Source organism: Leopardus geoffroyi, chromosome D3 (assembly GCF_018350155.1).
Source record: "Leopardus geoffroyi isolate Oge1 chromosome D3, O.geoffroyi_Oge1_pat1.0, whole genome shotgun sequence".
NCBI lineage: Eukaryota > Metazoa > Chordata > Mammalia > Carnivora > Felidae > Leopardus > Leopardus geoffroyi.
In genome coordinates, this window is record NC_059339.1 from 33,273,864 (window position 1) to 33,291,051 (window position 17,188).

Here is a 17,188-nt window from a genome sequence, read left to right on the forward strand (position 1 = left end):
AGGCCACAGTCAGGGTACAGTGTTCAGAAGACAGAGACCCCAGGCACGAGGAAGAAAAAGGAAGAGAAAAGTTAACCAGAAAATTCGGTTAGCCCTTCATTTGTCTGCACCGTACTAGGCACCTGACTCACATCCTTTCCTTTATTTCTTACTATTATTTTTGAAATACGTGGGATTTCTGCTATTCTTCAGGCTGGGAAACTGAGGCTCAGAGAAGCTACACAACTTCAACTCGTCTCCATCTTACCACTAATGAGCAGTTAGGCAAAAGTTTGAAACCTTGTCTGATTAACCCCAAAGCCCGTGTTCTTCCCTCACCTGTCACCTTGCTGGAAAAGTCCTGGAAGCCCATGCAGGAAGGGAGAGAAGAGAAGGTGAGGAAGTAGTTACCACTGGAGGCAGAAAAGCTCAGAGGGAAGGCATGGAGCTTGTTCGGGCATGTTCCATTTTTGCCTCGGAGTAGCTCTAAGTGGAAACCCTTTACCTCTTGAGAGTCTCTAAACTTTAGAACTCTACTTGCTGAGAGACGACCACACTTTGTATTTACGTAGCCACGGATATCTAGGACACTCTAGAGAGAAAATGGTGAAAACAAAAGAAAACATGTTTGTTCTGGACTCATGGAGGAACGATATCAAGAAGACGAGCTGTGGTGCTCAATGATGGGCATAGTCACGAAAAAACTGCAATTTAATTAGTTTTGCTTGAAACACACACACAACAATGAGTGTATCCACGACAAAGGCCTTTAATGAACACCTAACAGCTTACTGCCCGCACAGAAACAGGAGCCCTAGGAGCCCAGCCCCCTGCTACTGCACATAGTAGGCGACACACACAGAACAAGAGAGGACTACAGCCTGGGGTCAGCACTGAGCTATCCACACCACGGATCACCCTTAAGCCTCTCTTATATGTGTCCCTCCATGTTGTTTAATTTTTAAGGAGAAAAAAGAATATGGGTGACTTAAAAAAAAAAAAAATCTTTCCTTATGTTCTCATTGGGAATTGAAATGAAGTGCTATTAATTGAGCCAGGAATACAGCGGTGGGAAAGTCGAAAAGGTAATATTCTGAGAACTGAAAAATAAGATTTTAAGAAACTGTCAAACTCCTCCTGGGCATTTGCCAAAAAAGAAACCTAGAAAGCAATAAAGTCAAAAGTGATAGAGGTGAATCAGCAAAAAAAAAAAACCCACCATGAGTTTTCTTTGACATTGGAATAAACAAAAGCCAGTGCTATTTTAAGATAGGGAGACTGGGCACATTATGAAAGAGTCTTGGATTACTGTATTATTTGAGTGCATTCTGGGAAATGTATATATAACAGGAGAAGGGCAAAAAAAAAAATTAGTGGAAATCAGAAGATAATAAAAAATAATGAAGGAAACAAAGTCACCAAGGACTATTAAAATGACAATTTTAAGTATGTTCTTTTTAAGAGAATTGCATTACATACATATTCAAATTTATGAAATATGATTGTAGCGGGGCTCGTACTGCAGAGATGCTTTAACTGAATATGACTAGCACACTGCTCTCGCTGTGGCAGGCCAGCACTACATTTAAAATGTAAACGTAGGGACCAGATCTGATATGCAAATCTGACTATCGGAACAGATAACAGATCAATGTCATAAGGATAAGATAATACCTTTGGATGGTAACACTGACTCTAAAGATGATTGCTCAAAATATTTTGATATCCAATTCAACAAACGCCTTTGGGGCCTACATCACATCCCTTTTAATTAACCTCTACGGTAGGAGATCGTGCATGCCAAGAGTGGTTTTCATGTTTGAACGTAGCCCAAAGTGTGAAATGAGGTAGGGGTTGTTAGACCATGCCACCGTGGGTCAGAATACAGCATGCCTGTAAGGCAATGCGGCAGCAAGAATGATGATGCTTTGGAAATTATTGCTAAAGAGGTTTGTGGTTGTTAACGATAAAGTCTAGGGAGCTGGAGGTTTCCGGAAAATACTGGCTCCCCGGAAACAAACCCCATTTTATGACTATCCCTCTTCCCATTGCCTTGTAATCTGACCTTTCACCCTCTCTCCTGCCTGAGGATGACCCACCAGAGGCTGTGTGCTACAGCAATTCGGTCTGGCAGGGGAATATCAAGCCTGGCTCTAGCTGGAAATGCCTCAGTGCTTATCAGCGGCAGTGACTTCAGGCCCCAAGGCCAACAAGAGTCAGGATTTGCCTGGCTGGGCAAAATTAAAAGGCTTTTAAAACCTTAAATTTAAAAAAGACTGAAAAGAGGAGGAGTGGGTAGAGGCTTTGAACCACAGGAAGCTCACACCCCCACAGCTATCCCTGAAGCCAAGAGAGAGCAACGCCAGAATGGGGGAGCCCCCAGTTCCGCACACCAGGCTTGGACTCTTACCTACACACACCTGTATTTTTGTGCCTCTCCTGTGTCCTTTGTTGGATAATAGAACCATCCAGCTAAAATCTCGTAAGGTCTACAGTGTCACTGAAATGCTACGTTTTGTGATAAATTTGCTATTTTGCTCAAAATCTTTTCCTGATTCAAATTTTGTTTCCATAATTCTATGTCTCTACACTTTCGTTTAGCTTCCATTAATAACTGTGTATTTTGGTTTTCCTTATAGGCACATGTCTGACCATAAGTGATGGGTGGTAAAATTCCCTTGTTATGCAAAACTACACACGGCCAATTCTAAACCATATCTGACCACACGTTTTGTGGTTCTTGTTATTACCATCGCCAATGATGATGTGTGCGTGATTCTGTGTCGAGGGCAAGTGAGGGAGAGTCACTGAAATGTTAGGATTACAAAACCTAAACTCTCCTTCATACCAACCGTTGTGAAAAACCCTCAAGTACCTAAAGTGATACAAAATTATTTCCCTTTCCTTTCCTAATAGTTCTTTGAGGTCAAAGTGTGAAACGATTTATGTACGATGGTTATTAAGAGCCGAGAACAAGTTAGATGTAAAAATTCTGCCGTGCCGGTTAAAAAGCAATGCTTTACAGTCATATCTTCTAATAACGAGAAGAATTATGTGCACAAATATTACTCTGAGAATCTATGAAAATATTTCTCATTCTTGAACACCTCATATGCTAGATGATGTAATTGAGGAATAGAGAGTTTCTGCGACTTGGCAAAGTCACAAACCTCTTTATTAATAGGGTTGAGACTTGGTCGTTAGGCTTTCAGACCAGGGCCCTTTCCAGAATACTCGCAGCCTAGATTCTCCAGCAGGGGCACGTGTTCCTGAGGGGATGCCAGAGCGAATGCTGCAGGCAGGTACAGTCTGGGGAACACAGAAGGAACAAAGAAAATGGCAGGAGCAGGAACCACTCAAAGCTGCACAGATCGATAATTCATGTCCATGGAGCTCTGCTTCAGAATTACCAGCTTGTTAAGGTTCTACACTCTTCCTCCTTCCTGCACCTGTGGCCAGAACTGCTGACCTAGTGGATTTGGCCACAACAGAAAACAGATCGATTTGTGTGGTTCCAAGAGAGCTGAAAACATTTTCAAAAATAATTTGCACTTCAAGGATGACATTCCGGTCAAGCTTTACCACCGTCAACGTGTTTTTCCTTCCCTCTTCACTGCAAAGCAAGTACCATTTATTCATCCACATGTTGATAAAATTCACAGTTTAAAAGCTGTGGCGCGTATAAATTAGACTGTTAGGAATGTTCTAGTCAAATACGTAGAAACCAATAGCTATAAGATGCTAGACCTAACTGGATTTTCCAACTTCTGAGACCTTCAAGAGAAAAATGTTTAGCCTATGAATTCCTTATTTATTCAATTGGCAAATATTGCTTCAGTATTCACGGGATGTTATAGCCTTTGCCAGGCAGCTGAAGTATAATGACGGGACAAAGAAACCTATAATTCAAATAAGATATATATTTTTAAAGATCTACTACTTGTTAGGCAGTAAGTGAGTGCTGAGGATATCTAGAAGGATTACGTGAGGTCCCTGAACTTGCAGACACATGGGAGGGAGGACAGCAGTCATATAACGAAGTACAAAACTCTGTGATGATATGAACCAAGTGCCAGGTGAACACAGAGGGAACAACTCACTCTGCCTGGGAAGGGGAATTAGAGGAAAGACACAGATGTCACATTGTTCCAGCGGTAGCAATAAACAGTGGTGCAGAGGCTTCCAGCATAGATGACGGGGGCAGGAGGGGGTCCAGACAGACAGTTTTCTTTTTTCTTTTGTTTACTTATTTTTGAGAGGCAGAGTGTGAGCATGGGAGGGGCAGAGAGAGAGAGGGAGACGCAGAATCCGAAGCAGGCTCCAGGCTCCAAGCTGTCAGCACAGAGCCCGACGCGGGACCTGAACCCACAAAGAGCAGATCATGACCTGAGCCAAAGTCGGATGCTTAACCGACTGAGCTACCCAGGCGCCCCAAGAAAGGCAGTTTTCAATTTACAACAGGTCTCATTCCAAAGCTCCCCTGGAAGTTGATTAGAACCCCAAAGCATCTGCCCATTTGAAAGTATGTTGTTCCTGATGAGCAGGTCCTCAAATCAGCCTTTGGCTAATAGCAATGCCTAATTTCTGAGTCTGGAACTAATCATCAGATCTAAGATTGATTGAATATTTACTATGTGGCAGGCACTGCATCAAGCACTTTATGAGCACCATCATCTAAGCCTTGCAACAATCCTCTGAGCTAAGTACTATTATTATCAACTCATTTTATGGATGAAATAATTGAAGAACAGAGAGGTTAAACAACTTGATTAAGGTCACACAGCCTGTACAACAGGCCAAGATCTGTACCTAAACAACGAGACTTTAGGGCTGTACTTAATCACAACAGGTTCTCCTTGGATGTCTGAAACCATGTAATACAAATAAAAGAGGAGAGGAAGGATTTTTTGTGTTCTGTCTCTTGTGTAAAGGGCTAGCCCTAGGAAAAATGTGCTCCGTTTGTTATTGGCATACTTTGGTAAGCCCTAAGTGACCCATGGTATTATGGCTCCTTGAAAAAAAGATCTCTGGAATCTAGACCATACCTACACCCACTATTTAACAACTACGCCTCCCCATTCAGTTAAAGAGTCCATTCCATCACAAAGTGAAAAAGGGAAAATAAGCTATTTGAACTAACTTATACTAACATGTGGATGACAAAATAGTCATCTTATCTTTCCACAAATATTTACACTTTAAATAAAGACACTCACTACCCAAAGAAATACAATGGGAAAAGCAAAATGCAAGTGTAGTTGGTAGTGTAGAGGGTCCTTCATCAAGGGGACCTAGCCTGCTACCCTGAGAGCAGAGTACTTAGGGCTTTTCTCAGCACAGCACATTCCAGCCTCACCTCAGTGAAATCAGGCAAACCAGTGTTGTCATTCTACCTCCAATACGGAGCTTGGCCATCAGCCCAGAAAGTCTGTATTCTTGTCCTGGTAGCAAGTAGAGTCTTTGTTCTAGTTGACAGAGAGCCCTTTGAGCCATTTCTAAGCAAAGATAATTCTGTTCCTTACAAGCCCTTCACTCAGGTTCTGAGTCTGTGAACTAGATCAAGCCTGGCAACCGATTGAGGGGCCAAGACTCTGGGTTCGTGATTCAAGTCAGACTTCAGTTCACTTCACCTAGAACTCTTCCCATGTATACAGACCAAGTCAGAATTCAACTTCTAGGAACACCACGAACGGTGAGCCAAAGGCCAAGGTCTCCTCAAGTCAGACTACTCTGATTACTGCTTTGACTCCACTGTCCATTACGATAACCACACCCATCTTGGCTTTGGCAATCAAGTGGGCCACTTGGTGCCTGGAACCCAAATATCCCCACGGTATCTAAGGATCCCCAGTTAGTGGCAGCAGTTTCCACTGTATTGTACTATAGAGAAGAGCAACCACAGAGTTCTTCAAGAATTTTGAGGGTCTCCTCACAACTTTATTTCTCGGTTGTGGAGAAACAGGTGTCCTCTGGACCAGGTGGGTGCACTGGTCTTCCATGGTAAATTCACTCTATGGCTCCAATCTCCCTAAGCCTTTGGATCTCTTCCTCTATAGTTTACTAAAACAGATCTGGCATTACAACTTCGTTTAGTGTAGGTTAACTTTTTGTCCATGCTCCAGCCAACCAACCAACCAACCAACCAACCAATCATAGCCCTTTCTAGAGTAACAACAGTGAATCCAGAATTTCTTCTTAGTGGTTCCACATCAATAAATTTGGCCAGGTGCCACCTTATGTTTCTTCTTTATATTATCCCATACCCTTAGCACCCATTCCTACACATCTTCCTCAAATTTCCGTCTCTATAAATTAGAAAACTCAGTTCTTTTGGATTCTCATGGGTCACACTTTGTACCTTACCTTTAGGAGCCTGCTGGTACCTGAGTCTAGTTATAGGCCTGGAAGCAAAGTGGAGATGGTTGGTAAGAAAATCAGTGTCTGCAAAGCACATTAAATTACCTTCACCTACAGGAGGCATAGACTTATATTTGTACGCTGATATTCATTCTCTCTTTGTCTATCACTGTAACAGAACCATCCTCCCCCATTTTTAGTTGAACTCATTACCAGCCAAAATAAAGATGGATTTCCCAGATTTCCCTGCAGTTAGGTAGGTAAATAATATTATTAAACTCGAGCTAACAGGATGACAACATAAGTGATTCGTGCAACTTCCAGGTTGTGTCCTTAGAGGATGAGGAAGAAGTGTCCCTTCTCTGTTTACTTCCATCCCTCAGCTTGACGTTAACATGGGAACAGACTATCTTGAACCACAGGGATGAATGCAACACTTGCAACGTAGCAGAGCAATGGTGGCTTCCCCTGGCAACGTCACAGAGAATAGTTAATACACCAGCTCTGGATCACCTACATCTTGACTATCATGCGAGAGATATAAAGTTTATCTTATCTAAGCCTCACTACCCTGGGAAACCTATAAGTAAAAAAGGACTTGGGAAGAATTGAATTGTATTTGCTTTACACTTGCTGAAAGGGTCATCTATCAACTGGAGAAGAGAATCTACTTGCTCCCAGGAGAGGAATACAAACTTCCTGGGCTGATGACCAAGCCCGTATGGTATGGAAGGTAGAATGGCAATGCTGGTTTGCCTCATTTGACTTGGGTGAGGCTAGAATGTCAGTGATGCTGACAAAAGCCCCAAATACTACAGAATCAATTCTGGAGGGCTTTGAAAAGGGGGACAGCACATGACAAGGACTGAATGAGGCCAAGAGGCCAAGATGGCGACTGGAGGTTCTCCAGCACTGCAGAACACACGGGATGTGAACCCAAGGCAACCCTTCTGTTGACTGAGGTGAAAGAGCAAAGACAAACCTAGAAGAGCATCTGTGAATGAGATACTTGATTTGTAAAGCACCTGCACCTGAGGGTCAACGGCACGAACAGCCTTTGTAAATGTGCAGGTCAAGGAGAGGAGGGGAAGCTTGCACTGAGCTCACCAGAGATGGCTGTAGGGGGAAGATAAGAAGCCTGGTGTTGACCAAACCAAGTCAAAAGGCAGGGAGGAGCGGGGGAGTGAACTGGAGAGTTCAGAGTTGGGAAAAAATACTTAAAGGAGAATCCACCTGAGTTTGGGTAACAGGATAAATAACTCCTTAAGAGAGTAGTTAATGCACTAATGATGAAGTTTTCAAAAAAGAAATAAAGAAACAGATTCCATTTCCAATGGCATCAAAAACAATAAAATACTTAGGAAGAAATTTAACAATAAAATACTAAGGAGGTGAAAGATTTCTATGCTGAAAACTGTAAGATATTGATGAAAGAAATCAAAGAAGATATAAATAAATGGAATGGTATCCCATATTCCTGGACTGGAAGGCTTAATACTGTTAAAATGGCAATACCACCAAAGCCATCTATAGATTCAATGCAATCCTTAACAAGATTCAAATGGCATTTTTAACACAAGTAGATACAACACTCCTAAAGTTTATATAGAACCACAAAAGACCCTGACTAGCCAAAGAAATCCTAAGAAGAACAAATCAGGAGGCATCACACTTCCTGATTTCAAATTATACTATAAAGCTCTAGTCATCAAAACAGCATTGTATTGACATAAAAACAGACAAATAGATGAATGGAACAGAATCAAGAGCCCAAATATAATCCCAAACACATAGAGCCAACTAATATTTGATAAGGGAGCCAAGAATACTCAATGGAGAAAATACAGTCCCTTCAACAAATGGTTCTATAGAAAAACTGGACAGCCACATATTAAAGAATGAAACTGAACCCATATTTTATACCACTCAAGGAAATTAACTCAAAATGACTAAAGACTAAAAAGCAAGACCTGAAGCCACAAAACTTCTAGGAGAAAACATCCGAACAGAGCTCCTTCACCTGAGACTTGGTAATGAATTTTTGGATATGACACCAAAAGCATGAAAAATAAAATAAAAAATAAACATGTGGGACTACATCAAACTAAAAAGCGTCTGCACAGAAAACAAAACAAAACAAAAAAGTGGAATGACAGCCTATGCAATGGGAAAAATATTTGCAAACCACATATCTGATAAAGAACCCCTGTAATTCAATAGCAAAAGACAAAAAAAAAAAAAAAACAATTAAAAAATGGGCAAATACCTGGATAGACATCTTTCTAAAAAGGATATACAAGAGGCCAACAGGCACATGAAAAGATGCTCAACATCACTAATCATTAGGGAAGTACAAATTAAAACTACAGTGAAATATCATCCCATCAACAAGAAGACAAGAGCTAACAAATAGTGGTGTGGATGTGAAGACAAGAGAACCTTGTGACTGCTGGTGGGATTGTAAAATGGTGCGGCCACTCTGGAAAACAGCATGAAGGGTCCTCAAAAAAATGAAAAGTAGAACTACTATATCATCCAGCAATTCCATTTCTGGGAATATATCCAATGATAATGAAAACACTAACTCAGAAAGGTATCTGCATTCCCATGTTTACAGCAGCTTTATTTACAACAGCCAAGACACGGAAACCACCTCAGCGTCCGTGAATGGATATGGAAACACACACACACACACACACACACACACACACACGCGCGCGCGCGCACACACACACACACACACACACACACACACACACACACAATGGAATACTATTCAGCCATCAAAAATGAGGAAATCATACTACTTGCAACATTATGGATGGACCTCGAGGGCATTATGCTAAGTGAAGTAAGTCAGACAGAGAAACACAAAACAAACACTGTATCGTTTCATTTATGTGTGAAATCTTTTTAAAAAAATGTGGAGAGTGAGAGAGGTAGGGGAACTGGAGGAAGTTGGCCAAAACATACAACCTTTCAATAATAAGATGTACAAGTACTAAGGATGTAATGGACAACATGATGCCTACAGCTATCCCTGCTGTGTGAGACACAGCAAAGTTGTTAAGAAAAGAAATCCTAAGAGTTCTCATCACAAGAATCTTTCTCCTTTCTTCTTTCTTCTCTTTATACGGTATCTATTGAGAAGGTGGATGTTAGTTGAACCTACTGTGGGGATCATTTTACCATGTACGTAAATCACACCTTCATGCTACGCGCCTTATATTTACACAAGGATGTGGGTCAGTTACTTCTCAATAAAACTGGCAAATAAACATAAAATAAAAATAAAAAGAGAGACTAGATAAAGTCTCAGCAACACCTTCACCCCCAGAGGGCTAGTGGAATTGCCACAGGAAGCCAGAACTAATCACACAGATAGAGCAGATCCACTATTTTTTTAATAAAATATATCAAGTGTTTGAAACTCACATAGCAAAAAGTTTAAATATGTCCATCCACAATATCCTAGCTGAATGCAGAACTGTGCCTACCAGTATATTTTGAATGGAGAATTCAAAAATAGCAATCAGAAAACTTCACACGAACAAAAAAAAATGTATATTCTGCAGGAAACTTGAGCCACATTTTAAATTACTATTATAGTTTTTTAAAAATCTACCAATATGTAGAAAAATATGCAAAAGTTTATATTATACTCAAGTTTTAAAAGTGATTTAGCTAAATGCTCCATGCCTGTTAGATAATTATGGGATAGTTCACAATTATGAAATTGTTAAAAAGGTCTGATGTGCTCTCTCACAGATACTTAGTAGGTATCATCCTTGATCCCGCCATGTCCTGATGCGTCTGAAAGGCCCAAGTGGAGGGTCTGGTGAATGTGATAAGCCTCATACACGCTTATCTCTTACAGCCAAATACCTGGAAGGGTTTTCTGATACAGCTTTGCGTTTAGCCTCCATTCAATGGAACACTTGTTTTATTTTGTATACCTGATTCCGTATCCTCAAAAACAATTGTCTAAATCTAAAAATGTTACAAAATTTAATATTTTATGTTATATACATTGTATCATCATATAGTTCTTAATCAACTGCTCGTAAGTATCCAGGTGTGCCTACACTCTTCTAAGTTCTCCCGAATAGAAAAGTTATAACAGTATATACTGTTACTGTGCAACTTCATATACGATTAAAGTAGCAGAGGGTCTAAAAGGAAGATGCCCATATAAAAATAAATAAATGAAATCATATTCAATAAAGATGATGAAAATAATGGTGTAGCATCAGAAAGGCAACAGTAAGCACTGTCAGCACAATTCTAAGGAGAACATATTTAACCAGAAGAACACAATTGTCCATGAGTATGATGAGTAAAACTGGTGTGAAAACTCCTGATAATTAAAAATTCTCCCACAACACACACACCAACTTTCAATGGAGTAATTTGGCTGTAGGAAGGTACAGACTTGCTTTCTTATGAACCCTACCTACTCTTATCAGTATCCTTATGACCCAGGTCACTAGCTGGTAGTTTTAATTGCTACTGAGCCGTTCCTCAAGCATCACTGCTCTTCTGCTCATCTACATAAATGCAATAATAATACCTCCCATGTTGAGCCCCTGCAGAGTGCCAGACATTACACAAGGTGTGCAGTGCCCACAATCTCACAACTACCCAAGGAAGGAGGCATTAATAACTCCCTTTTGCAGGAAGAAAAGAGAAACAAGGAAAAAACAACTCTATGATCATATGGTAAAGGGCAGAGCTGGGACGTGAACGGAGATCTCTGAAATTGCCAAGTCACAACGCCTCTGCCCCCAAAGGTGAAGTCCGAAGCATCCTGCTTATCTCTATGAACAAGCATATGTTGCCTGTAAGGCAACAGACACACTGATAAACCACAGGCTGGACACACAGTTCCAGCTTCCACGACTCCTGTAACAAAATGACCATGTCCGCTTGTGCTTACAAAATATTTTATTTTAGAATTAAACTATGTATTTCCAACCCTTTCCACGATTAACTTTTCTCCTTTCTGAAAGTAATACATACTATCTACCTAGATAAGGCTGAGAAGGCGTAACAGGAAAAGAAAGTAACTTTCCACACTGTGAATGCATCCTTCAGCAGCCGAAACCTCCCACCACCGAGAGCTATAGCAGCACAAAGCGGAGACCTCTGACCAGGCATCATCTAGAATCCTTGGGGTGGGTGTGTGACTTCCCACATGGCACGTACCACACAGGGAGAAACACATGATGCCGTGGAGAAAAAAAACTGTATTTAGATAGCCCTACCCACACATATTTCAAGAGTGACTCCGTGTTTTTGCTCTAATGTTAATCCAACTATCTCTAAAGGGAATTTCAGAAATTATTCCGGGATTTGCACAATTACCCAAGTGTGATTTTTTTTTCTCAGAGCACTAGTTGGGTGGTTGATTCTTTTTGTCTGCTGTTCTGCTCTGTTCGTTCCCAAGCTCCAGTCACTTCACTTGGGGGAAGCACAAGGTATGAGGCCACTGTGGCCTTGCGGCAAGTGGACCACTGCCCTGACAATGGTTAAGTTGGCTCTTCTAGGCAAGACATTAGGAAACTCCGAGCAACACTAGGCAAAATGGAATGAATGGGTCAGATGCATGTGAATCAAAATGTACAAATCCAGATCTGACCCAGGAACAGACTCAAATCATATACTTTAAGATGGGTGGGGCAGTACAATCATGTTAAAAGAAGTATAAAAATATGTCTAAAGTACTCAACAATGACCAGATATTATTATAATTATTAACGATTTCATACTATTATGGAAGGTTTTGTCTGTTTTTTTCTTCCATGTATTATTTAATTTTTTAACGTTTATTCATTTTTGAGGGACAGAGAGAGAGAGAGAGAGAGAGAGAGGGGAAGAGGCAGAAAGAGAGGGATTTACAGAATCTGAAGCAGGCTCCACACTCTGAGCTGTCAGCGCAGAGCGCAATGACGTGCGGCTGGAACTCACTGACCGGTGAGATCATGACCTGGGCCAGGCACCCTTTTCACTTATTATTTTTAAGAAAAAATCAGAATGGCCACTCAAGTAATGATAAGTAATGGTGGAGATCTTTAAAATTTTCAGTTTCTATCGATGTGGGAAAGTCTATCACTGGATGTTCATTTTGGAAGGTAAGCAACATTTATATTATTTCATATTAAACTATAGTTTTTGTTTTGCTCTTAACACTCAAGAGCCACACAAGACCTACATAAAAGAGGTCTGATATCACTTACCACTTCTCTGTAAACTTCTTTCTATAGGAAAAAAAGAGAAACCTCAAGCATCAGTTTAAACACAATGGCACTTAATTTTAGCATCTATCATTAGGCCCAAAGGCTACAGCATATCCGTGCAGGAAAAGTTCAACATCAATGTTAGAGAATTAAAAAAAAAAAAAAAAAAAATACACAAGCTTCTGCAAAGGCCTGGCTTTGAAGGCTGCCTTGTCCAGATACAAAAATAGATGTCTAAAATGTAAAAATCGATTCTAATGGCAAACAGATCATTGCACTCTCCGTGACCAGGATATTAGGGAAACCTGAATATTTGATTTAGTAGCACCTTGGGAGCAAGCAGACCTGAAAACCCTCCAATAACCTTGAAAAAGATCCACTTCTTGTTTAGAATTGAATGCCCAAATCAGGTGACACCTACCCAGCCCCCTTTTGTCCCTGCAAGTGCAATGATTAGAAGGCATCTGTCGCTGGAAGTGGTTGTCTTTCTTAAGCCAAAGGGTGAGGGGGTCCTCAGGGAATAGGCCCTCGGGTCCTCCCAAGGGGCTCTTGCTCTCTTGCAGGCAGGGGGCGAGGTCCCAGGTCCTGGTACCTCCTTCACCTTCCCTTAGGTGGGCTTTCCACGAGGGTGGAGTAAGCAACAGGCTCAGACCCAGCTGGGGGCCTCCACGCCCCCCTCCCGCCCCCACAGGCGCACAGGCTGGCCTCCCTTCGGTTAGCCCAGAAGACCCACGGGAATTCAGAAGCGAGAGTGGGAAAGGGAAGGTGGCCCGGGATCACAGGGCCGACGGCCTTCCCGGGAGCTAGGGGAGCAGGCCTTGGGGCTCGGGGTGGCGGGTGGGCCGGGGTTAGCGTCTGAGTTCCTGGAAGCAGCAGCTCTCCTTCCAGGAAGGTCCGGTCCCGCGAGCCGGCCACTGAGCGGGGCCCACGCGGCGCAGAGGAACAAGCCGGAGGGCGTGGGTCCTGCCGGCCGGGCCGGCGGGCAGCGCTCCCCGCCCCGCCCTGCACCCCGGAAGCCTCCGGGCAGCTCTGGAGTTGCCGGCTCCAGCCTCGGGGCGCGGGAGGTGGGCGTGCCGCGCGCCCCTTTCCCTCTGCAGGGCAGAGCTCAACAGTCTCACTGATGGGCTTTGCGGTGTAGACCCCCGGATTATCGAAAGGACACGGCCCCAGCAGCCGCGGAACGTTCCGGGCTGGCAAGCTAGGTTCTGCAAGGGCCGAAGCCCAGAGCGAGGTGGGTGGCAAAGGGCGGATAATCCCTGCTGTCACATCACTCAGGCAAGAGTGGCCTGAGCTGGCGGCAGGTAACCACCTGCAGAACTCCAGGAGGAGCTGCTACCCTGAGGAGAGGCTGAGAGGGAAAGAAGCTAGGGTGCGGGAAGAAGTGGGGGGGGGGGGTGGGGGTGTGAGCTGTGGAGAGAGGAAGAGCCTGCCTTTTGACCCTCTGACCACCCCCCAGGCCTCCTGCCCAGTCTGCAAGGACAACCACAAATCAACCGACATACTGAAAGCCCCTTGTTTAACTCAGGCACTGGCTTCCACTAGGCAAACAGTAAACGTGCCAGGCACGGTGCCAGGCGCTACAGATACACAGAAGATGCCCAGAGCCTATATGTATGTAAGGCACCAGATGTAGCCTGGTGCTGTTTTCCCCAAAATCACTCTCCCAAAGTCTTTTCCCTTTTCAAACTTAAGCAAACTGGTGGAGAGAGGTCCACATCAACTTCGTGGATGCTGGGCTCCTCCTCTCCATGCTTGGTTATTGGTTATTAAGGACCAAGATCCCTGAAAAATGGTCCTGCTTTGAAACTCAAATAAATGGCAAAGGCAGGCGAGCACACGCATGCAGACCCCTGCAGCTGCTCAAGGATTTTGCATCTCTGCTGCAGACTATTTCCACCTGAAAGCTTTCTTTGGTTTTTCCGTGGAGTTTCTGGCACTACACAATCCTCCCAGGTAGCTGGGATTGACCCCCTCGAAACACTCTAGAGCCCCCCTGTCGATTGCTCGCACAAATAAAACCCTCAGCACAGGTGTGATCTTGAGTCCTCAACCTCCAGCAATCTGCAAAAAGCTGGTCTTTTCTCCGAAGGCCACGTTTTCTTTGTAAATGCAACTGCTACTTGGTAAAAGGTGCTCTGTTTTCTAGCTCTGGTGGGGGAAGTGAAAAGTTCGATGCTGTCAGTCATTCCTAGAAGTGGGATTCAGCGAAACAGGCACCTTCTATTAGAGGAGAAATGCAGAAACTCTCCAAGCGGGCTGCCAGTCCTTAGACCTGACACCCAGTTGCTTTTAATACCCAGCAGGCCCTGTAGAAATAGTGAGATCCTTTACTGGGAGTGGAAGAGGCTCACTTCTGGCCTTCCCTTAACCCTCCCCGGTCCCAGGGAGCCCCAGTCCGGCTCTCTGACCCTTTAAAGATCTGTCAGGGTGGGTGTCTGGAGAGCGGAACTGGGACTTGGTCCTCCATAGGACCCCAGCATCCAGCGCTTTTGCTGGAGGGACTTTGGTGGAATAAAAGAAAGTAAGCAAGCTCAGGACATTGTTTCCCTATACCTTCCTCCTCCTTTTCTTTTCAGAAGGACCGGAGTCCTTCACTTCTTCCGTCACTGTTGTTGGGCTACAGAGTGGGGGCGAGATGGCGTCCATACCTTTTGCATGCACCATGTGCTGTGCGTCTGGGGACAGGGGGGCTGAGGGGACCCTGGTAGGATCCTGCACTGTATCTGGGAAGACGGTTTACAACCGCCTTCCAGCTAAATTTGCATCCTTTATGCACAAGGCAATACTCCACGAAAGAAATTCCACGTGTAACTAAATTCAGCACAGTCTCCAACACATGCGGAACCTGGCCGCCAGGACCCTACACGTCACTAAGCGAGACCCCGATCTTGCGCCCCAGCGCGGGAAGAGAGTCCCCTGCTATGGCACTCGACACAGCAGCAAGCGTCTGACTCCGCCGGCACCGGGACCTTGGCGCTGACTTTCCCAGTCCCTGAGCCCTAGAGCTCTGAACTTCCTTTGCTCCTTAGCCTGGCCCCCTCCCCAGGAGTCCCCTTCATCCCCCACGCCCCTCAAGTAACCTGGGCTAGAGGACCACACTCACCTACTGCCAGGCAGATGGGGAGCAGCAGCCTGAAGATGAGCCCGCACACTACTTCCGAGGCCATTGCGTTGGTCCGGCGAGTCCAAGCAGAGCGGCCAAGTTCCAGGGTCCCTAGGACTGGGGCGCCAGGTCCATGCCCACCTAGGACCTCGGGCGGCCGGCTGCCCGCAGCCGCCCGGGCATCGCCTCGGAGAGGACCGCCGCGCTGTCCGCCCCGAGGGCGCGTTCCCCGGGCTGTTGACCGCTCCTCGCCGGGCTCTCGGTCGCCCCTATCAGGTCTCTCCGCCACCCTTCGCTGGTCCCTCCGCAGTGCCTCGCCCGGCGCTCGGCCGCCCCTAACCAAGCTCTAGGTAGCCCCCTCGCCCGGCGCCCGGCGCCCCCTCGGCCGGCCCATGAAGTGTGAAATCCCCCAATCCCCCGGTGGCTGCGGCTTCTTCAGCGGGTGGCCGGGGCCAGAGCCCTGGACGGGGGCACTTCGGGAGGGTCCCGGGGGGCGGCACGGCGAGGAAAGGGGACTAGAAGGGGCTGTCGTTCCGTCTGGCTCCTGGGGCGTCGCTCAGGGGCGAAGGGAAGCTTTCTTTGCGGAATCCCCTCTGAAGCCAACGTGCGTCGGCTGCCGGGGCCCCGCCGCCTGCGCACGCCGCGACCTTTGGCCCGGGCTCTCGTAACTGCAGGCGGTCCCGAACCTTCTGGCGGCAGATCCCCGAAAGGCGACGCGGCTCAGCCTCTGCGCCCCCCAGTTTCGGGCCGAAGAGACCCGGGAGGGAGCGGCCAGGCGCGCACAACCATCCCCGCCTGCACGGGGCTCGAGTTATCGGTCCGCGGGGTGGCGGTGCGAGTCCCTCCCTCACCAGGAGGAATGGTGCGAGCGTGGGCAGAAATCGAGACGAAAGCACACAGCCAGTGGGGCCGACTCCAATTCCCTCCTCCACGGCCTCAATTTAAAAAAAAATAAAATGAAAACCAAACGCTGTCCGGATGCCAGCGCGCCCCCCGCCCGCCGCCGCCACCGCCACCGCCGCAGCCGCCGTGCAGCCTCGCCCTGGAGGCGCAGCCCCGGCTCCCGGGCGGGCGCGCACTTCTCCACCTTCAACGAAACTTTCGAAGCCTCACTCGGAGACGGGCGTGCCCCCGGGCCAATGGGACCGCGGCTCCGGAGCCGGCGCGCGGGGAGCCCGCCCCCCGCGCGGCGGCTCTCGAGGCGGGCGCAGGGCTCAGACGCTTCGGGCACGTCCGCTCCCGCAGCGCCGGCGCGCAAGGACAAGCCGGGTCTCTCCAGCCCCGCTGACTTTTAAGCGTTCGTTCACCCGGGCTCCGCGCTTTTCCACCGCTCCTCGCTCCCGCAGACCCTCCGCTCTGCTCCGTCCCGTCGTTCTGCAGAAACAGAAGCCACACCTCCTGGCATCCTGTCCACAGGGGGTGCCCCTGAGCTTACCCAAACCCAGAGAATCTTCGAGTGCTCCAGGAACACTGCACAGGCGTGGCACGGGGAGTAGTCAGGAGCTTGAACAAC

General features: G+C 46.0%; 1 protein-coding gene across 18 annotated transcripts in view; it reads right to left on the bottom strand.

Annotated features, from left to right (window-relative positions):
- The window catches only part of PIEZO2 (piezo type mechanosensitive ion channel component 2), a 472,860-nt gene extending 455,882 nt beyond the window's left edge, over window positions 1-16,978 (bottom strand). For 15 of the 18 annotated variants that reach the window (XM_045458721.1, XM_045458713.1, XM_045458718.1 and 12 more), the window contains exon 1: window positions 15,676-16,893. In XM_045458721.1, the coding sequence (XP_045314677.1) occupies window positions 15,676-15,739 (64 nt within the window). In that variant the 5' untranslated portion in view covers window positions 15,740-16,893. Of the gene's footprint in view, window positions 1-15,675 lie in introns of all 18 variants that reach the window. The other 3 variants (XM_045458723.1, XM_045458719.1, XM_045458722.1) reach the window with 1 other exon arrangement.
- Window positions 16,979-17,188: the final 210 nt, after the last annotated feature.